This window comes from Dipodomys merriami, unplaced genomic scaffold (assembly GCF_024711535.1).
Source record: "Dipodomys merriami isolate MVZ:Mamm:240054 unplaced genomic scaffold, mDipMer1.0.p SCAF_1, whole genome shotgun sequence".
Lineage (NCBI taxonomy): Eukaryota > Metazoa > Chordata > Mammalia > Rodentia > Heteromyidae > Dipodomys > Dipodomys merriami.
Genome location: NW_027202270.1, coordinates 129,204,247 through 129,222,093, shown reverse-complemented (window position 1 = coordinate 129,222,093; position 17,847 = coordinate 129,204,247). Strand labels below are relative to the sequence as shown.

At 47.6% G+C, this 17,847-nt stretch overlaps 1 protein-coding gene across 4 annotated transcripts in view; it reads right to left on the bottom strand.

Annotated features, from left to right (window-relative positions):
- Dpf3 (double PHD fingers 3) overlaps positions 1-17,847 on the bottom strand; it is a 245,605-nt gene that overhangs the window by 100,858 nt on the left and 126,900 nt on the right. For all 4 annotated transcript variants that reach the window (XR_011373628.1, XR_011373614.1, XM_070030916.1 and 1 more), the window contains exon 4: positions 5,279-5,406. Coding sequence is in view for 2 of the 4 variants with exons in the window: in XM_070030916.1 (XP_069887017.1) it covers positions 5,279-5,406 (128 nt within the window). In the remaining 2 variants the exon portion in view is untranslated. The remainder of the gene's footprint in view (positions 1-5,278; positions 5,407-17,847) is intronic.

Genomic DNA, 17,847 nt, shown 5'->3' with positions numbered 1-17,847 from the left:
TTTTACAGAGAATAGACTGAGGCTGAAAAGAATGTTACAGGTTTGAGATCTTACATGTCAGCCATGATCAGAGCAAGGTCAAGTTCATGAACTTGCCTCCCATGCATTTCTCATCCCTGGGTATGAAAAACTGCAAGAACCATCCTGACAAATACTATAATTGTGACAAATGTCACACAGGGCCTGGGCACGTCACTGGCTTAAGGGAGGGTGGGTGTGCTCTTTCAGGTTTGTGGGAGGGATGGAAGGTGGTGACAGAGGACCCAGCCCCCTCTGTGGGAGGTGGGATCAGAAGGGATGGACTTGGACCTTAATGGCCTGAGAATGTTTTTAGGGGTTCACTGTGTACCTAGGACACGTTATCACCTTTTACCACTACACAGCAGGGACTGTACACACATACACGCAGCAAAATGGCCACAGTCCTGGCCCCAAGCAAGCCATCATGGTGTAGTGAAAGCTATATGGGCTCAAACAACACAGACAACCACCTAATTCTACCCGCTGCATTGACAGTGACAGGCAAGGTCGAGGTGGAGAAGACCTGTGAAGGAATTTACCCTAGCTGCAGCTTACTGAGGACAATGAGCAATGACTAGTTCTAAGAATGGGGACAGAAGGAAAGGGGGAGGGAAGGCAAAGCCCCCAGGGCAGAGTGACCTGCTTGTCTCTGGGGGAAGCAAAAAGAAGCTGGTGCCACCAGGGTTCAGGGGCTCAGAGAGATGGGAAGAGGAAGGTAAAAAGGTAGGCAGGTACTCCACCCCGGAGAATAATACCACAAGCCTGGGGGGTGACTGGGGCAAAAGTCATAGCAACTATGGCAGGGCTTGCCACAGAGCATGTGCAGTGTGGATGCCTGATTCACCAGGGCTGCTCCAGTGGCCTCCTGCACAGCCTAGACTGTTCTCAATGCAAGAAGCCCAGGAGAAAGTTGTCAACAATGCCTACTGCCACGTTGAACTGCTCCAGTCACCGCTGGTCACCACTGGTCACCGCTGATCACCCAATCAATCCTCCCAGAGGCCTCCAAACAGTCCTATGACATCTCTGCCTTCTCCACTGGTTTTAGTTGGGAAGACATCCAGCTGAAAGTCCTTGGGGATCTCTGGGTCAGCCTTAGCCAGCAAAGAGAAACAGCCTCGTCTGATGGACATGACCTCTGACCTATCGTGAGACTACGTTGGCCCAGGTCCAAAACAAGCCTCTCAGCATCCTGACCTGCAGGAATCATGAACAAAAACCCCTGTGAGAGATGACAGGGCAAATGCTCTGCAACCAGCAGTGAAATGATGTCGTGGAACAGGGCACTGGGGGCTCACACCTGTAATCCTAACTGCACAGGAGGCTGAGGTCTGAGGCTCGAAGCCATCCTGGGCTGAAAAGTCCATGAGTGTCTTGCCTCTAATCCATAGCAAAAACAAAAACAAAAGCTGGACGTGGAAGTATGACTCAAGAGGTAAGAGCACCAACATTGGGCAGAAAAAGCTAAGCAAGAGCATAAAAGCCTTGAATTCAAGCCCCAGTACTGGTACAAAAAAAAAAAAAGGTGGTATAAATACAAGGTGAAGCTTTCCTAACTGTTGTACAGCTGACTGTACAGCTATCTTACAAACTTTCTCCATCCTGAAGTCATTTCATCGTGGTACGTTCCAAGAGCCTGGAATTCAAAGGTCATTGCCCCTCGCATCTCAGTACAGTTCTGACTTCACTGTCATTTTTCATGGCAGACTCTGGCGTGGCAGGTAAAAGATTGGTAAAGGCAGCTAAGCTGGTCCCCACCCCAAGTACTACTGCCTCTCAACCTCACCAATCAAGAGTGAACTGATTTCTCCTTCCCTCTTACCATCAGCCCCCAGTGACTCCAAAGCCCCCCAGTTCACACCCTGGGCCTCTGTACCAGCAACAGCCCTCTGTGTCTCCATTTCCTTCCATGCAGCTCTGGAAGAAGTTCCAAACACAGCTCATGGGGACTCGAGAAGCAGAGAAAGAGCTGTGGGTCTGGAGTGAGAGACAGGGCAGAGCCAACATAAAATCAACTGTCCCCCATAACATATGGGCAGTCCCCATCCAATGACATTATCTGGAACATAAACACATTCTAAAATAACCTTTCCCCCTGTGACTCGAAATAGTCTACAGTGATGATAACAGTAATGTGTGCTGGTGTTATAATAATAATCATTCCTTTTTAAGAGTCTGTTATCTCTGGCCAGAAACCCTTCAAAATCTCCCTAACTAGTGTCTCTCTTTCTCTGTGCATTGTTGGCCCTGCATCCAATCTCCTCTCCCTGCAATGCCAGAGTGATCTTTATGAAATATAAATTCACTGCCCTGATTAAAATCCTCCAATTGGCTTCCTTTTTCATTTTACATGAAGCCAAAAGCCACTTTTATGTCCCATAAGGCCCAAGAGGTCTGGCTCTCCAGCTACAAGGGCCTTATTTGTGTTCTGGGCATGAGCAGCTCTGACCTGCCTCGGGGGCTCCATGCCCGCTACTCTGCCTACAAAGTTTTCCTGGGGTTCGCTCACCAGCTCCTCAGCAGAAAAACAAGGTGAAACCCTTCCTCTCTTTTAGGACACTGCCCAGATTCTGTCCCTCCTCTTATACTGAAACTACACACTCCCATTTATACCAAAATGCAATTGGCTTACTTATTTTTCTGTCTGTTTGTCATACTAGACTATAGGTAGAGGGGACAGGTTTTGGTCTGTCCCTACCCATTTGGCCATTTTGGCCAAAAGATGGGAGATGGATGGATGGATGGATGGATGGATGGATGGATGGATGGATAAGTGGATGGATGGATGGATAATTGGATAGATGGATGGTCGATGTGTAGGTGGGTAGATGGATAAGTGGTAAGAAAAAAGAACAGCCTATTTACCACATGTGCATTTTCACAAATAAAGTCAATGCATCAGTTAAACTCATTTGATTCACGGTCCCATTTCAGATGGGGCAGAAGGAGGAGCAGAGCCCAGGGAAGGTGGAGGACAATGAAGTTAATTTGCATAATACTATAATAGTGATCCATGCAATTGTACACTTATCCAGACACATAAAATGTAGAATGTACCACACCTAGAGTGAACCCTAAAGTAGACTTTGAACTTGGGGTGAAAATCAGGTGTCAATATAGATTCACCGGTGGTAATAAAAGTGGGAGAGTTGCTAGTGAAGGGGCACAGTATAGAAGGGAAATCTCTACCTCTTCCACTCCATTTTGTTATGAATGTCAATTACTATGTTTCGAGAAATTATTGTTGTAATAGTCTTCTCAAGCATCAGAAAGGAAAGGAGAGGAGGGAACAAATAGAAGCCAGGTGGTAGCCACTAAGCAGAAAAGATTTAACATTCATCTTAGTACAGGAATGGTGGAGAAGGAAGATACAGTCACTGACTCAATCTATTGTCTCCGTGGAGATGGCATGAACAAGCCACCGAAGATAAACATAATGAACACAACAGCGTGGTCTCTGACTTGGTGGAACTCACAAGTCAGTGGTACTTACCAAGCAAATCAAAACTGGGTTATTGTAACTATTGATTTAATGATCGTTTTAATAGATTAATGCAGTCTTTAAGTGTTAAGTTGAACATAAAGTTAATAAAATTGTAATTTGTGACAAAAATATAAAATTGTCATATTCAAATTAATACAAACATGTTACTGAATCCTATTTAATTATTAATGTTATTTTATATTAGTATAAATTAATCTTATTGCAACACTCTGTGTCCTACATACTAGTAGATAAATATAGATTCAAGACTAGTGGCAAAGCTGTGCACAGTGGATCATACTTATAATCTTTGCTACTCAGGAGGCAGAGCTGAGGATCGTAGTTTGAGGCCAGCCAAGAGAAAAATTTCATGAGACTCCATCTCAACAGAAAAGGCTGGGCATGGTGGTATGTATGTATAAGCTCAGCTACAGAGGAAGCTTAAATAATAGGATTATGATTCAGATCAGCCTGGGCAAAAAGCAAGATCCAATTTGAGAAGTAATTAAAACAGATTGGGCACAGTGGCTCAAGCCTGTAATCCCAGCTACTTGACCGGCAGGGCTGAGGGGATTGTGATTGAGCATAGAAGTTCATGAGAGGAGAAAAGGAAGGGAAAAAGAAAAGTAGAGGACAAGTAACTTTGAAATATAGCACAACTGTGGATGAAGCCAGCATAATGAACCTCAGTGAGGCCTATTGATCACTAGGGGACTGGGGGAAGGAGAGAGAAAGCAATAAAGAGTGTTATGAGCCAGACATTTGTGGCTCACGCCTGTAATCCTAGCTATTCAGGAGGCTGAGACCTGAGGGTCATGATTCAAAGCCAGCCCGGGCAGGAAAGCCCATGAGACTCTTATCTCCAATTAACCACCCGAAAACCGGAAGTGGTGCTGTGGTTCAAGTGGTAGAGCGCTAGCCTTGAGCTGAAGAGCTGAGGGGCAGTGCCCAGGTCCAGAGTTCAACCCCACAACCAAAAACAAAACAAAACAAAAAAAAGTGCTAAGCTGAGCAAATCCTAATATATATTCATGTGAGGAGCAGGGGCAGTTTGTAAGACTTCATCTCAACCACTAGCCAGGTATAGTGGTGAATGCCTGTCATTCCCAATGATGCAAAGATATACAATTTGGAAGACCGCAGCCCAGGTTGGCCTCGGGAACAGAGACCCTATCCTGCAAATAACCAGAGCAGAAAGGATGGGAGGCATGGATCAAGTGGTAGAGGGCCTGCCTACCAAGAATGAGTTCAAATCTTTGTGCCTGAGTTCAAATCCTAGTGCTATTTCCCACTCCACCCCACCCCTCAAAAAAGGCAGGTGGAAAGTAAGAAATGGTAGAAATTCATAGTTACAATTCTGTGTTTGCAAGCTTTGGTGATGTTGTGTGAGCAGAGGGTTGTGGACACATTGTCCTTGCTGGTCAGACTGGCCATGGAGGCCACAGAGGATGGGTGGGTGGTGCTGGGGAAGACCTGAAGGACAGACTGGTCATTACACTGGAAGGACTGCCTGCTTCGATCATCATCGTGTCCCCAGGACATAGCAAGCTCAATAAATACTTTTTGAATGTAAATATAGGGAAGTTGGGAAGAGGCAAAGATGGAAGGGGAGCAGTGACTTCTGGGGGGATGTTTTAAATCAGGAAAGAATTTGTGAGATTCCCACCAATGGTGCTACAAGGCCGTTTGAGATTTGACCCAAGCCTGGGGGGCAGGGGAGCACATGGAGTTACAGGGCTGCTCTGTAGCGCCCCCCAGAGGGCGCAGGAGTACCTGTATCTCCTGGATGCTTTCCTCCTCTCGGGCGTCCACCTTCTTCTCCCCCCCCTCACCGCGGAGCAAGGCTTCCAGAGTGGTGCTCTCTGATGTGAACCCATCTTTCTTCAGGGGCAGCTCCACTTCTGACAAACAAACACAGAAAGGCAGGTCAGGCCACTGGAAGCAGAGAAGATGGCAAAGACAGTCCTTGAGGACAGGCAGGGACCAGAGCTTCTGGGGAGGACTCAAAATAGCCTGTGCCTCCTCCTCCTGGTGGCACAGGAACATTAGAGTGAAAGTAGCTTTCCCAAGTCTCCTCGGACAGCCCCAGAGTTAGATCCCAGCCCTGTCCGCACCTTCGTGGGTGGCATTAAGTCTCAGCCTTGCTCCCTCCCCCTACTTTCTGCTTTTATAACCCTGAGCACGTGCAGCAGGAACCTGGAGCCTATTTCTCCATCTACAAAGGAAGAAACAATGTCCAGTGCTCCAGGGCTGTTCTATGGGGCAGAAAAGTATCCATTTGTAATCAAGTATTTTCTAACAACTCTCAAGGAGTTCACCAACATTGCCCTAATTACTCTCCCCATTACCTCCCCTTGGGTATGATGACCAGCCAGTTCTTCCCTACTCCAGAGAGGCTGATCTCACCCATGCAGAGGGGAAGTTGAGGCCTGGAAAGCCAGGGGAAATGCAGTAGCAGGGGGGGTGGGGGGAGGGGGGAGGGTATAGTGCCTGTGCCCCATGGACAACCAGAGAGATTGGAGTCACAATGCCCAACCATGGAAAAAAAGGAAAGCTAGAGTTGCAAGTTATTTGGGCGAAGGACATCAGGAATTTTATTAAGTCTCTGGAGCTTTAGGTCATTGGATACTTAATTTAGAGTGTTGCATGTGCTCCAAATGCCCATGTGTTCAAAGTTAAGTATTCAGGATGGTGCTAGGGGAAGTCATGGACCCCTTAGGAGGCGGGGCCTAGTGGGAGGTCCTTGGGTCATTGGGAGTGTGGCCTCTGACTCTTCCTCTTTTGCTTCCTGGCTATGAGGTAAACAGTTTGCTTTAACCACACACTCCCCCAACTGTTAACATCTGGCACCAGAAGCCCAAAGCAATGGAGTCTGTCTGATTATGGAATGGAACCTCTAAAACTGTGAGCCATCACAACCGTTCCTGTTGATGAGTCAATTATATCAGGTATTTAGTTATAATAATGAAAGTAACCTATTGGCCCACTGAGCAAAAATGGTGGCCAGAATCATCAGTGCTCCTGAAACAGAGCAGAGTGAGTGGGTAAATACTTCAAGATACTTCTCAAACTCCAATATAGGATACAAAGGAAGGAAGGAAGGAAGGAAGGAAGGAAGGAAGGAAGGAAGGAAGGAAGGAGGGAAGGAAGGAAGGGAGGGAGAGAGGGAGGGAGAGAGGGAGAGAGAGAAAAAAGGAGGAAGAAATGGAAGGGGAGGATAAGGAAGAGGAGAAAGAAAGAAAGAAAGAAAGAAAGAAAGAAAGAAAGAAAGAAAGAAAGAAAGAAAGAAGGAAGGAAGGAAGGGAAGGGAGGGCAGGGAGGGAGGGAGGGAAAGAAGGAAGGAAGGGAAAGGAAAAAGAGAGAAAGAGAGAGAGAGAGAGACCCACACAGAAGTTAATTTAGTGGTGTCCTGTACAACAGTCATAGAAATAAATGGCCACATGCGTGGGAGAACTGGAAGTTTGAGGTATGGAAGGGATAAAGGGAACCAAAAGGGAATGATGAGGTGTGCTGGGGAGTCACCTCCACTGTGATTCCTGGAGAGACAGAGGGAAAGTGTAAGCCAGAACCTGGAGAGAATGCCATAGCAGAGCCCCAGTAGGGCTGGGGCTTACAGCACAGGATCCCAAAGCCAGAAAATCAAGGAACCAATGCATGGCCCGATTGATCTCTCCCCAGAGCCTCCATCTTCCACTATGCGCTCTCCCACTGGCCAACCTCTACTGGGAGCAAGATGCCAGTGATCCTGGCTGGTGCAGCAGCTTACCAAGTACCATAAGGAGCAAAGAGTGCTTTTAGAAATGTCACTGGAAATAAGCAGCGCCATCAGGCCCTGTCCATCAGACTCCAAGAGAATTCAACCTTCCCCTTCCATCTCTTCTGCCCAAAACAGTATATGAGGAAAAAGTACCCAGGCACCCTAGGAAAACTCAAGAAATAGGCTGGGTACTGGCGGCTCATGCCTATAATCCTAGTTACTCAGGAGGCTGAGTATCCCTGAGAATCCCTGTTTGAAGCCATCCTGTGCAGAAAGACTCTTATCTCCAATTAGCCAAAAGCTGCAAGAGGAGGTGTGGTACATAGGATAGAATGTCAGCCTCAAGCAAAAAGCCAAGCAAGTATTTGAGGCTCTGAGTTCAAGCACCAACAGGAAGGAAGGAAGAAAGGGAGGGAGGGAGGGAGGGAGGGAGGGAGGGAGGGAGGGAGGGAGGGAGGGAGGGAAGGAAAGAAGTAATACCTGAAATCTTTTGAGAGACCCTCCCCAAAAAAGAGCAAGTTTTCCACCAAAAATCATGACCACAAAATCAGCCACCTGAAAGATACTCATCCACATCCATCTACTAATTCAAAAACTATTTGCTGACTGCCAACATGTGACAGCCCCTGTCTTAGGAGTAAGGACACGGGAAGTGACTAAATAATGACCAGCCCTACCCCTGGGTGGTTTATAGTCTCAAAAGACAGAGCTCCACTGCTAAATACAAAATAAAGACACAACTATGAACAGTCCCAAGTGCTGGGTAGGAAAACGACAGCAATATGGCAGGAAAATGTGGCGGGAGTGGGGGAGCTACTTTAGATGGGGAGTGAGGGAAAGCCTGTGTGATAAAGTTCCATCTAAGGTGAGTGTCAGCAAAACCGTCTGTTTTAATGAGCTTGAGCACGCAGTTCCACAGCCTGCTCTCATGACATCTTGATACTCTCTCCCCAAGTCTTCCAAATGTCTCATCAAACCATTAAAGTGTGTTGCCTCATGGTCTGTCCTCAGAAGACAAAAAGCTGTCCCCCAGCCCTCAAACTTGGACTCATCATACGTGGATGTATTAAGTTCTTTTTGTGTGTCTGTCGGTACTGGAGCCTGAACTCAGGATTCTCGTATTCTCTCTTAAGTTTTTTGCTCATGCTTGGTGCTCTACCACTTGAGCCATACTTCTACTTCTGCCTTTTTGCTGGCTAATATGAAAGTCTCATGGATTTATCTGCCCAGGAGCCTCAGATCTCAGTCTCCTGAGTAGCTAAGGTTAGAGGCATGAGCCACAGATGGCCAGCTATGGAGTTTATTTTTTAATTACCCTCCCCATTTATCCTTTCCAAGTGAAAATAAACCCTACTTCCAGAATTGCACAGCATCTTGGGGGTGGAAAAGGCCTTGGGTCATCCAGGTCACTCATCTCCATTTATAGGCAAACTGCCCTATACTCAGAGAAGTTAAGTAACCTCACCAAAAACCACATCGTAGAACAAGAATGCAATCTGAGATGATGACCAGCACCTCCATTCACTGTAATCTGATTAGTAGTTAGCCCACGCTGAGCTAAGAGGGTACTTGCTTTAGTCACTTGTCCATAGGCAGTGGAGTTGTCACATGAGAAACGAGTCTAATGCAACAGCCTCTTTGCTGTGTGTCACTTCATTTCTGTCACATACAACAGTACAGCCACTGTCCCATTTTCCAGCAAACAACAGATAAGGATGGTGCATCTTGGGAAAGTTCAGATCCTACTTAACTTAAAGGCAAAGTCTGGTCTTGAAGGCAAAGTCTGTCTGCAGATCCCTGCCCACTCTCCCTGCCCCCCACCCCATCCCCAGATTGGACTATATGAGCTCTACCTACCTCTCTTTGATCCTTCCTTTGTGTATTTTCATTGCATTCCTACACTCTCCTGAGTTCTCAGTGTCAGGAAGAAAGTCACACTCTTTGCTCAGGCTGAGGTCATTCCTCCGCGTGGCGCCAGGCTTTCTCTAGGTGACCATCTCATGAGATGTTTGACCTTCCACAACAGTCCTAACCCCATACAGAATTTTCCATCCCTACTAAACATGTCTCCATCCTGCTTTCCCATCTCTCAGTCTATTCTCTTGGTCCTCTTTGACCAGACATCACCAGGCATGCGCAAAACACGAATCACAGGGCAAACGCAACCCTAATGGGATCACTGTAACACGTCCTTCTGCATGCAGACAGCCCCCGGGGTATCCAATGACACCCAGGCCCAATCCCTTCATGATAAAGGCAAAGCACAGAAAGACAGAGAGGTTTTTCCCAGGGTCATGGTGGCATCATTCCTTCCTAATTACCAAAAACTTTAATTAGCTCAGATATGTTCTGCTTGCAGACGGCCCTGGGGTCAAACTCAAGTCTGACCATTGTTAGCAAAAGATCCATGGGCTAGTTCCTGAATCCTAGTCTCCGTTTTCCCTATGTGGAGACTGGGTATGGTCAGAGTAGCTATAGGTCACAGGAGTGGCATGAGACTCAAGCAAGGGAGATGCAGGAGGAAAGAAAGTGAAGGCAACTTGAGCAAGGGAATGCAGGAGGAAAGAAAGTGAAGGCAACTTGTAACTCTGTGTGTGTGTGTGTGTGTGTGTGTGTATGTGTGTGTGTGTGTGCGTGCGCGCCTTGGGGCTTGAATTCAGGGCCTAGGTGTGTTCCTGAGCTTTTTTGCTCCAGGCTAATACTCTACCACTACAGTCACAGTTCTACTTACATTTTGCGGGGCTGGGGGGGGGGGGGAGAGTGTTTGGTGGTTAATTAAAGATAAAAGTCTCACAAGACTTTCCTGCCCAGGCTGGTTTTGAACCACAATCCTCAGATCTCAGCTTCCTGAGTAACTAGGATGACAGGCATGAGCCACCAGCATCTGGCAACAACTTGTTTTTTTATTATTTCATTCTATTCAAAACATGGATTCAAAATGAGAACCTAATATACAAAGAAGCCTGAGACATTGTTCAGTGTTCCAGAACTGGGTGGGTGTTATTGTCAAAGTCTGTGTCATTTGATTTTAATCATACAGCAGCACTAACCAACAGAAATATGACACATGCCACTTATACCACTTTCAACACTATAAAACATAAAGAGAAGCAGGAGTGATTAATTTTAATAATGTATTTTCCTCAGCCCAATATGTCTAAAACATTGCCATTTCAACATGAAATCGATAGAAGAAAAAATACTGATGTGATCACTTACATTCTCTCATACACAGTAAGACCTCCAAGTCTGCTGTGTATCTTAGCTATCCAGTGAATCTCAACTCAGACCAGCCACATTTCAAGTGTTCCTTAGGCACAACTGGCTAGCAGCTGTCATGTTGCACAGTACCTGTTGGTAGTATTTAAAGAAAGGTTTCTGGCTGGCAGCCAGTGGCTCATACCTATAATCCTAGCTACTGAGATCTGGAGGATCAAGGTTCAAAGCTAGTATAGGCAGACCATCCATTTTGGTATACTCCATCAAAGAAACATAGCAAAAAAAAACCCAGATTAGAAATGTGGTTCAAGTAGCAGAGCATCAGCCAAGAGAGCATCAACCCTTGAGTTCAGGCCTCAGTACAGGAGGGGAAAAAAGTTTGCTATCCCTTTGCTTCCAAAAAATGGAAGGAATTTAAATATGGTTTTGATTGTTGCTTACTCAAACCCTGGTTGAGTGCCATTCCATGGACAGCATCCTAGCTGCCTGGTAGCGTGGTTGCCAAGCAGTTATGAGAGAGAAAAGGTACCATTCTTCCCTCCTACCCTGCAGACAGCCCTGATCTCATGACCACAACAGGTCCCAGAGTGAAGCGAGAAAAGAGGGAGCAGGTCCAAGCTATTGCACAGCGCACATCCTAGTCATGCAGCCATTGAGCCCTTCGGGGTTTCATTCATTCAATTCTTCTCTAATGTGTCTCTCCTAGATAGAAGATTTAGCAATTCTTTTAAAAAGCATACTCATTCTGTAGCTCAGACATATTTGAAGACTATATAACCCAACAGGAACCACCCAGCATTTGACATTCAAAAAAAATGGCCTCAAACACACACACACACACACACACACACACACACACACACACACACATAATTCATCTTTAAATTAGCCTGATTTTATACACATGGATATAAACCTATGAATCGTTACTCTTTCCCGAGTAGCAGCAGCTGTCACCCAAGCCAGCCGCCTCCCTGGGCCCCTGTACACAGCTCTGCCTCCACTTCTAATTGGGAACAGAGATAGTCTTTGGGTGACTTCCAGCACGATCCATCACACCAGAGACAGCTTCTGTGCAAACCGAAGCAAATCCGTTTCCAAATAAGAAAAAAAAAATGTAGACAAACAAGGATTGAAGCCTAGAAAGTTTAAAAAGAGGCACAAATCAAAGCAATGCAAAATAAATAAATAATAAATAAATAAAGTGAAGTCCAGTGACTTTTCCCCAAGCTGTGGACAGATCAGCCATCCTCTCACGGGCAGATCAAAGCCAGAAGCTTTTGACACAGATGCCCCAAGCCTGCCACCCAATGCACTGAGAGCAAAGCTTCCACCGGGCTGTTGGAGCCACTGAGCTCATTAACAGGATGCACAAGAGATGAGTCCTGAAAGCGCAATGTGGAAGCCGAGTGAGTAATTAAATCCCAGGTCATTTAAAAATGCAAACGCCTTGGATGCTATAGGCTCACGGAGCCGCTGACACCTTCACCTTCATTATCAGACTCGGGATGGTGGTCTGGGAACCTGCAAGTCATACACAGATTATAATAAAATATGCCATTGGAAACAACAACAACAGATTAAGACAGTTCTTCTTTGGGGAAATATACAAAGAGAGGAGCTGTCTGTTAGCTGTCGAGTTTGCACGAGATACCATCTTTCGGGAGGCTAGGCTCTGCCAACAGACAGCTGGCCCCAAGGGAAATTGTGGTGAAACAGCCGACAAGGCGCATCCATCCGTCCATCCATCACGGACTCCCTGTGACGCAGGGGCCTGGAGATGCTACAGGGCCTCGGAGGGAGCCATCCCACAGACAATGGCAAAGAGTCTCTGGCTAGATCCTCGGTGCTCCCATTCTCTGCCTCTAGGTTTTCCTGAAAAATACAAATGTGCCATTTTCTCTTCTGGGTCCTTACTCATTTTGGAGAGTGAAGCTTGTCACAGGTCTTTGGCTTTGTACATTAACTTACACCAAGGAGCAAGCAGCTTAAGAATCATGGTTTTGTTTATCCCCATCAGCTTCATGGAGAGAGGAAGGAGGGGGTGTTGTATCTCTCACCTCACAAAAGGAGACACCGGTGGGAGGGGAAGGGAGGGGGGGAATCAGAGACCTGGTTCCCAACTTGGTGGCAGGTCCAGGAATCTGTCTGTTCGTTGCCTAGGGTAGCCATTTTCTTGGCTGAATTGGACTCCCTGCTTTGTGATTCATAAAGCTCAAAATAGATGAGGCTCACATCAAGAGCACATCACCCAGGCTGCACCCCATAGGCCCTTGTTGCTGCTTGTGTTAGAATCCCAGAATAGCCACACAATGGGAGGATGGATCACCCTCCCCCACCCCCGTGTGGCCTCAGCTGTGACTACTCACCCCCCGCCCCCCAGCATGAAGGCATACAGAGGGGGTTCTAGGACCTCAGGTTAGAACCTCAGGTTAGTACTTCCCCAGCCCCAGCCACAGAGAGACACCCACTGTGCCAAAGGAAAAAGGGAAACCACCTCTGGGCTGGCCCACCATCCACTGTAGTGGGATGGGCTGAGTGGGTGGAATGATTCCATGTTAGTGAAGGTGGCAGGATGAACACAGTCTGGACCTACAGTACCGTGGGGTGACTACAGGTATTAATGTATTGGATACTGGAACACTGCATGAACATATGTACGTATGTAAAGTGGTAGATATGTTTCTTGGCTCCATTTAGTGATGCCATCATATCTAGATAGAGCAAAACATTCCTGGAAATGTCATAATGAAATCTCCATTGTGTAACTAATGTATACTAATTAGTTATTAGCATATATTTTAAAACTTCAGCTGGGTGTCTACCTAGCCACTCAGGAGGCTGAGATCTGAGAATTGTGGTTTGAAGCCAGCCCAGGCAGCAAAGTCTATGAGACTCTTATTTTTTATTTATTTTTAATTTTTTTTGGTCGATCATGGGGCTCGGACTCTGGGCCTGGGCACTCTCCCTCAGCTCAAGGCTAGCACTCTACCACTTGAGCCACAGTGCCACTTCCAGTTTATTGGTGGTTTATTGGAGATAAGAGTCTCACGGACTTTCCTGCATGAGCTGGCTTTGAACTATGATCCTCAGATCTCAGCCTGCTTAGTAGCTAGGATTTCAGGCGTGAGCCACTGGTGCCTGGCTTCCAGGAGGCTCTTATCTCTAATTAATCACCAAAAAGCCAGAAGTAAAGCTGTGGCTTTACTTGTGGCTCAAGTGGTAGAGCATCAACCTGAGTAAAAAAGCTAAGCAAGAGTACAAGGTCCTGGGACCAAGGCTTAGTACTAGCATGATAGATAAATAAAAAAAAATAATAATACAATGTTTTTAAAATCCATGTAAGGCTGGAGGTATGACTACTGGTAGTATTTACATAGTATGACCACATTCCTGGATTAGCTCCCCGGCACCAAAATAAGAAAAGTATTATGCAGTATACCACAGATAGATTAGATAGACAGACAGACAGACAGACAGACAGACAGACAGACAGACAGACAGACAGACAGACAATTTGTCAATTATACCTTTATAAAGCTAAGGCAGCCAGGCACCAATGGCTCATGTCTGTAATACTAGTGAGTTAGGAGACTGAGATCTGAGGATCTTGGTTTGAAAGTCTGTGAAACTCTTGTATCCAACTGATCACCAAAAAGCCAGAAATAGAGCTATGGCTTGCGTGGTAGAAAGCTAGCCTTCAACAAAAAAGCTCAGGGATAGCATCTAGGCCCTGAGTTCAAGCCCCAGGACCACCAAAGAACTTTTTTTTGTTGGTCGTGGGGCTTGAACTCTGGGCCTGAGTGCTGTCCCTCAGCTCTTCAGCTCAAGGTAAATGCTCTCCCACTTGAGACACAGAACCACTTCCAGTTTTCTGGTGGTTAATTGGAGAAAAGAGTCTCAAGGACTTTCCTGCCCAGGATGGCTTTGAACCATGATCTTCAGATCTCGGCCTCCTAAGTAGCTTTTGTATAATCTAGGGAAAATAAAAATAAATTGTTCAAGGGAATTCGAACAGCTGGAAAGTGCCAGAAGTATGATCTGTAGTACATCTCAGCTCTATTGTCCTAAGCTACACCCTTGGCCTTGGTCTCCTCATCAGTAAAACCAGTAGAACAAACCGCACATCCCACTGCTGTTATGTATGTCTGCACACCTAGTGCTCAGTATAGGAGAAGCTCCTCTTCTCCCCTCCTCATGCCTCTCTCTTCCTGGACTCCTTTGGCCCAAACTGCTTACCTCCGTACTCTCAGCCACCAGCTTTCCCCAGCATGGGCCCAGCCCAGGGACGACAGAGCAACAAGGCCGACTCCAGAGCAGTCACACAATGGAGGTAGAGGAAAGGGGGACCCAGCTCAAAGCTGGGAAGGTGGTCCTGCATCCATGTCAGCATGGGCCAACTCCTGTGGCCCTGGTGGGATACCATGGCAGAGCCACAGTGGAAGACACCCTGCTCTAGTCATTCATTTGGCAAATCATTATTGAACACTAATGATGAGCCTGGCTCTGTTCCAGGTATAGGGACACAGCTCTGAACAGAAGAGACCACACACACACACACACACACACACACACATCCTAGTCGGGAGCTAGTAGCTCATGCCTATAATCCTAGCTACTTAGGAGGCTGAGATCTGAGAATCACTGTTCAAAGCCAGCCCCAGCACGAAAGTCTGTGAGCCTCTCCAATTAACCACCAGAAAACTGGAAGCGGCACTGTGGCTCAAGTGGCAGAGCACCCAGAGTTCAAGACCTATGACCTACAAAAAAAAAGTCCCCATCCAGAGAACTTATATTCAAGCTCATAAAAAACAATACATCTGGGAGAGACAGAACATAGGAAATAAAGGAGAAAACCTTGCAGCCTGATGACATTTGGTAATGGGTACTTTGGAGAAAAGACAAAGCAGAGGCGGAGAGGCTGGGGAATCGGAGTGATGGCAGGGGGCTGGGGGAAGAGAATGACACTTTTAAATATGGCCGGGAAAACACAATTCTGGAGGAGGACAATCAGGCTGCACGGATCCTCACAGGCATTTGTGTGAGGGCCCTGAAGCCCGCGTTGGAGCACAGCAAGCTGGAGACCAGTGGGAGATCAGCTCTGACAGGCACAGAGCCTTGAAGGGCTAGGCAGGCCGCAGAGAGAATGCTGGTCCCCATCCTGCATGGGATGGCAAGCACTGGGATTTTTTCAGCAAAGAGTGACATCATGATGCCTACTGTATGTGACAAGATCTCCCGGGAGAGGGTGTAGGTGGCTGCAGGGAGACTAGGGAAGAGGTAGTATGATGTGTCTGCCCCACCCCATCCCAATGAGACTGGTGTTTGACAGGGAGATCACACGAGATAGATATGGACATGGCTGGGTTCTTGTCCAATCTGCTTGTCAGAGATATCCTGAGTGGGTGTGCTCTGGGAAGAGTCTCCTGGCCCCTAAGCAGGCAACTTCCACACACACAGTGACCCAGGGTAATGCCAGGTTTTCAAGGCCAGGCGTCCCGTTGCTAATATGGCCATGTTGTGGAGCTGTACCTGGCCAAGTTCATGGAGGAATGGTTGTTTCAGAAGAAAGTAGGGCAGCCTATGTCATAGGCAAGAGAAAAGACCCAGACAGGGACCTGGCCAAGTGTGCCAAGAGATAACAGTATAATCAGTGCAGAAGCAAAGCCTTCCAACTTCACCTCTGTACCCTGGGCCCTGGGGACCGGAGAGCAGAGTCATGGGACCTTAGGGATGAGGTGATGGGAGCTGTAATTCCGGGACAGGTGGACCTCAAAGCCAGGTGCTGGAAGGGAGCTTTTTAAAAAGACTCAGCAGAACGTGTCCCATTCTGGGCCAGATGGGATCTACTTCGCAGCAAGGCAGGGAGCTCTATGCCTAGGAATAGAACAGCTTTGGCTGAGACCCCCTGGGCCCACCCTGCAGTACAGCATGGAGGCGGGATCTCACATTCCTGATCCTTCATCCCACCTGACTCTTAGGACCACCCTATGAAGCTATGGTTGAAAAATCAAGGCACAAGCATTTAGGTAATTGCTTCAAATCGCCAAGCCAGTGGGCAGAGGGGTCTGGACTGGAAACCAGGCCCGCCGATCCCCATTTAGTAGCATTTTCCTGCCCAGCATAGCTATGTGGCACAGGGAAAGGTCCCTACAACCCACAGCCAAAGACAGGCAAGAGAATGACACTGGGACAGGTCTGTAAACCAGGAAGGGAACTGGACAGGAAGCCAGCTCAGTACCTCAGGCCCCGCTTCCCTGGCTAGGCCTCCCTCATCTGCAAAAGGGAGATGGTCATAGCTCAGTATGTATTCAAGGTTGAGATCAAACAAAGGCCTAGTTCTTTCCTTCATTCCTTTAATAAATCTTCACTATCTGTCCACTGTGTGCCGGGCCTCATGCTGGCTGCTAGGGATACAGATGAAAAAGCAAAGTAGGCTCCTGCCAAGGGGGAGAAACAGGTGAATCATAATGGCAAACCCAGTGATTCCTCAGCATTATCACCACTAATCTACACATGGCCCTGCCAGACCCAGCCTCAAAACAGAGCCATGGAAACTGCCGCCGCTGTGTGGCTTTCCTGCCTGGTTCCACCTGCAGGCCCGTGTCCCCAGCCAGCCCAAGCTCCCAGGGCCCCGCAGAACACAGACAGTACCAAGGACACCCAAACTATCCCTTGAGACTACGGGACGGTGTCACAGGAGCAGGTCCCTGGAGCGCCAGCAAAACCATCAGCATAATGCGGACTGGCACAGAGGATTTGCCCGTATCTCCCCCAGCTGCCCTATTCACAGGGCCCACAGAAGCAGAAGAGGCAGCCATTGCTGAGTGCAGGATGGATGGCTGCCCACTCTGACACTGCAGGAAAGAGATAAATGACCGGTCATTTCCCCTTGATGCACTTGAAGGCATCCATTCTCCCAGCTCTACCACGCTCGGGCAACCCCCCGTGGGCCCCCCTGCACAGAGACAGATAAGACTGACAGATGGGGGTGGGGGAAGGACACAGCCAGACTCCTCTGCAGGCCGGGAGAAGGTCACACTGTCCACACGCTCACACCTGGCTCAGGGCTCCATGAGTCCTTTCCCTCACCTCCCCCGCTGGTACCCATCCTACCCAGCTCATCCATCTGAAGCACACATGGCAGAGAGGGAGGGCTGGGGGGCACAGGCCCCCGCTGACAGCCTCATCAATCTCAGACTACATGCTTGGCACATCAGCGTTCCTTAAGTTGTTCGTGGAGAGGAGGATGTCAGAGGACCTGGAGGGACTGTCTTAGAGAGAAGAGAAATCACACTGAACATCAGAGAGCAAATGGTAGAAGAAGCCTGGAGACGATTAAAATGTGGGCCATGTACAAAAGCAG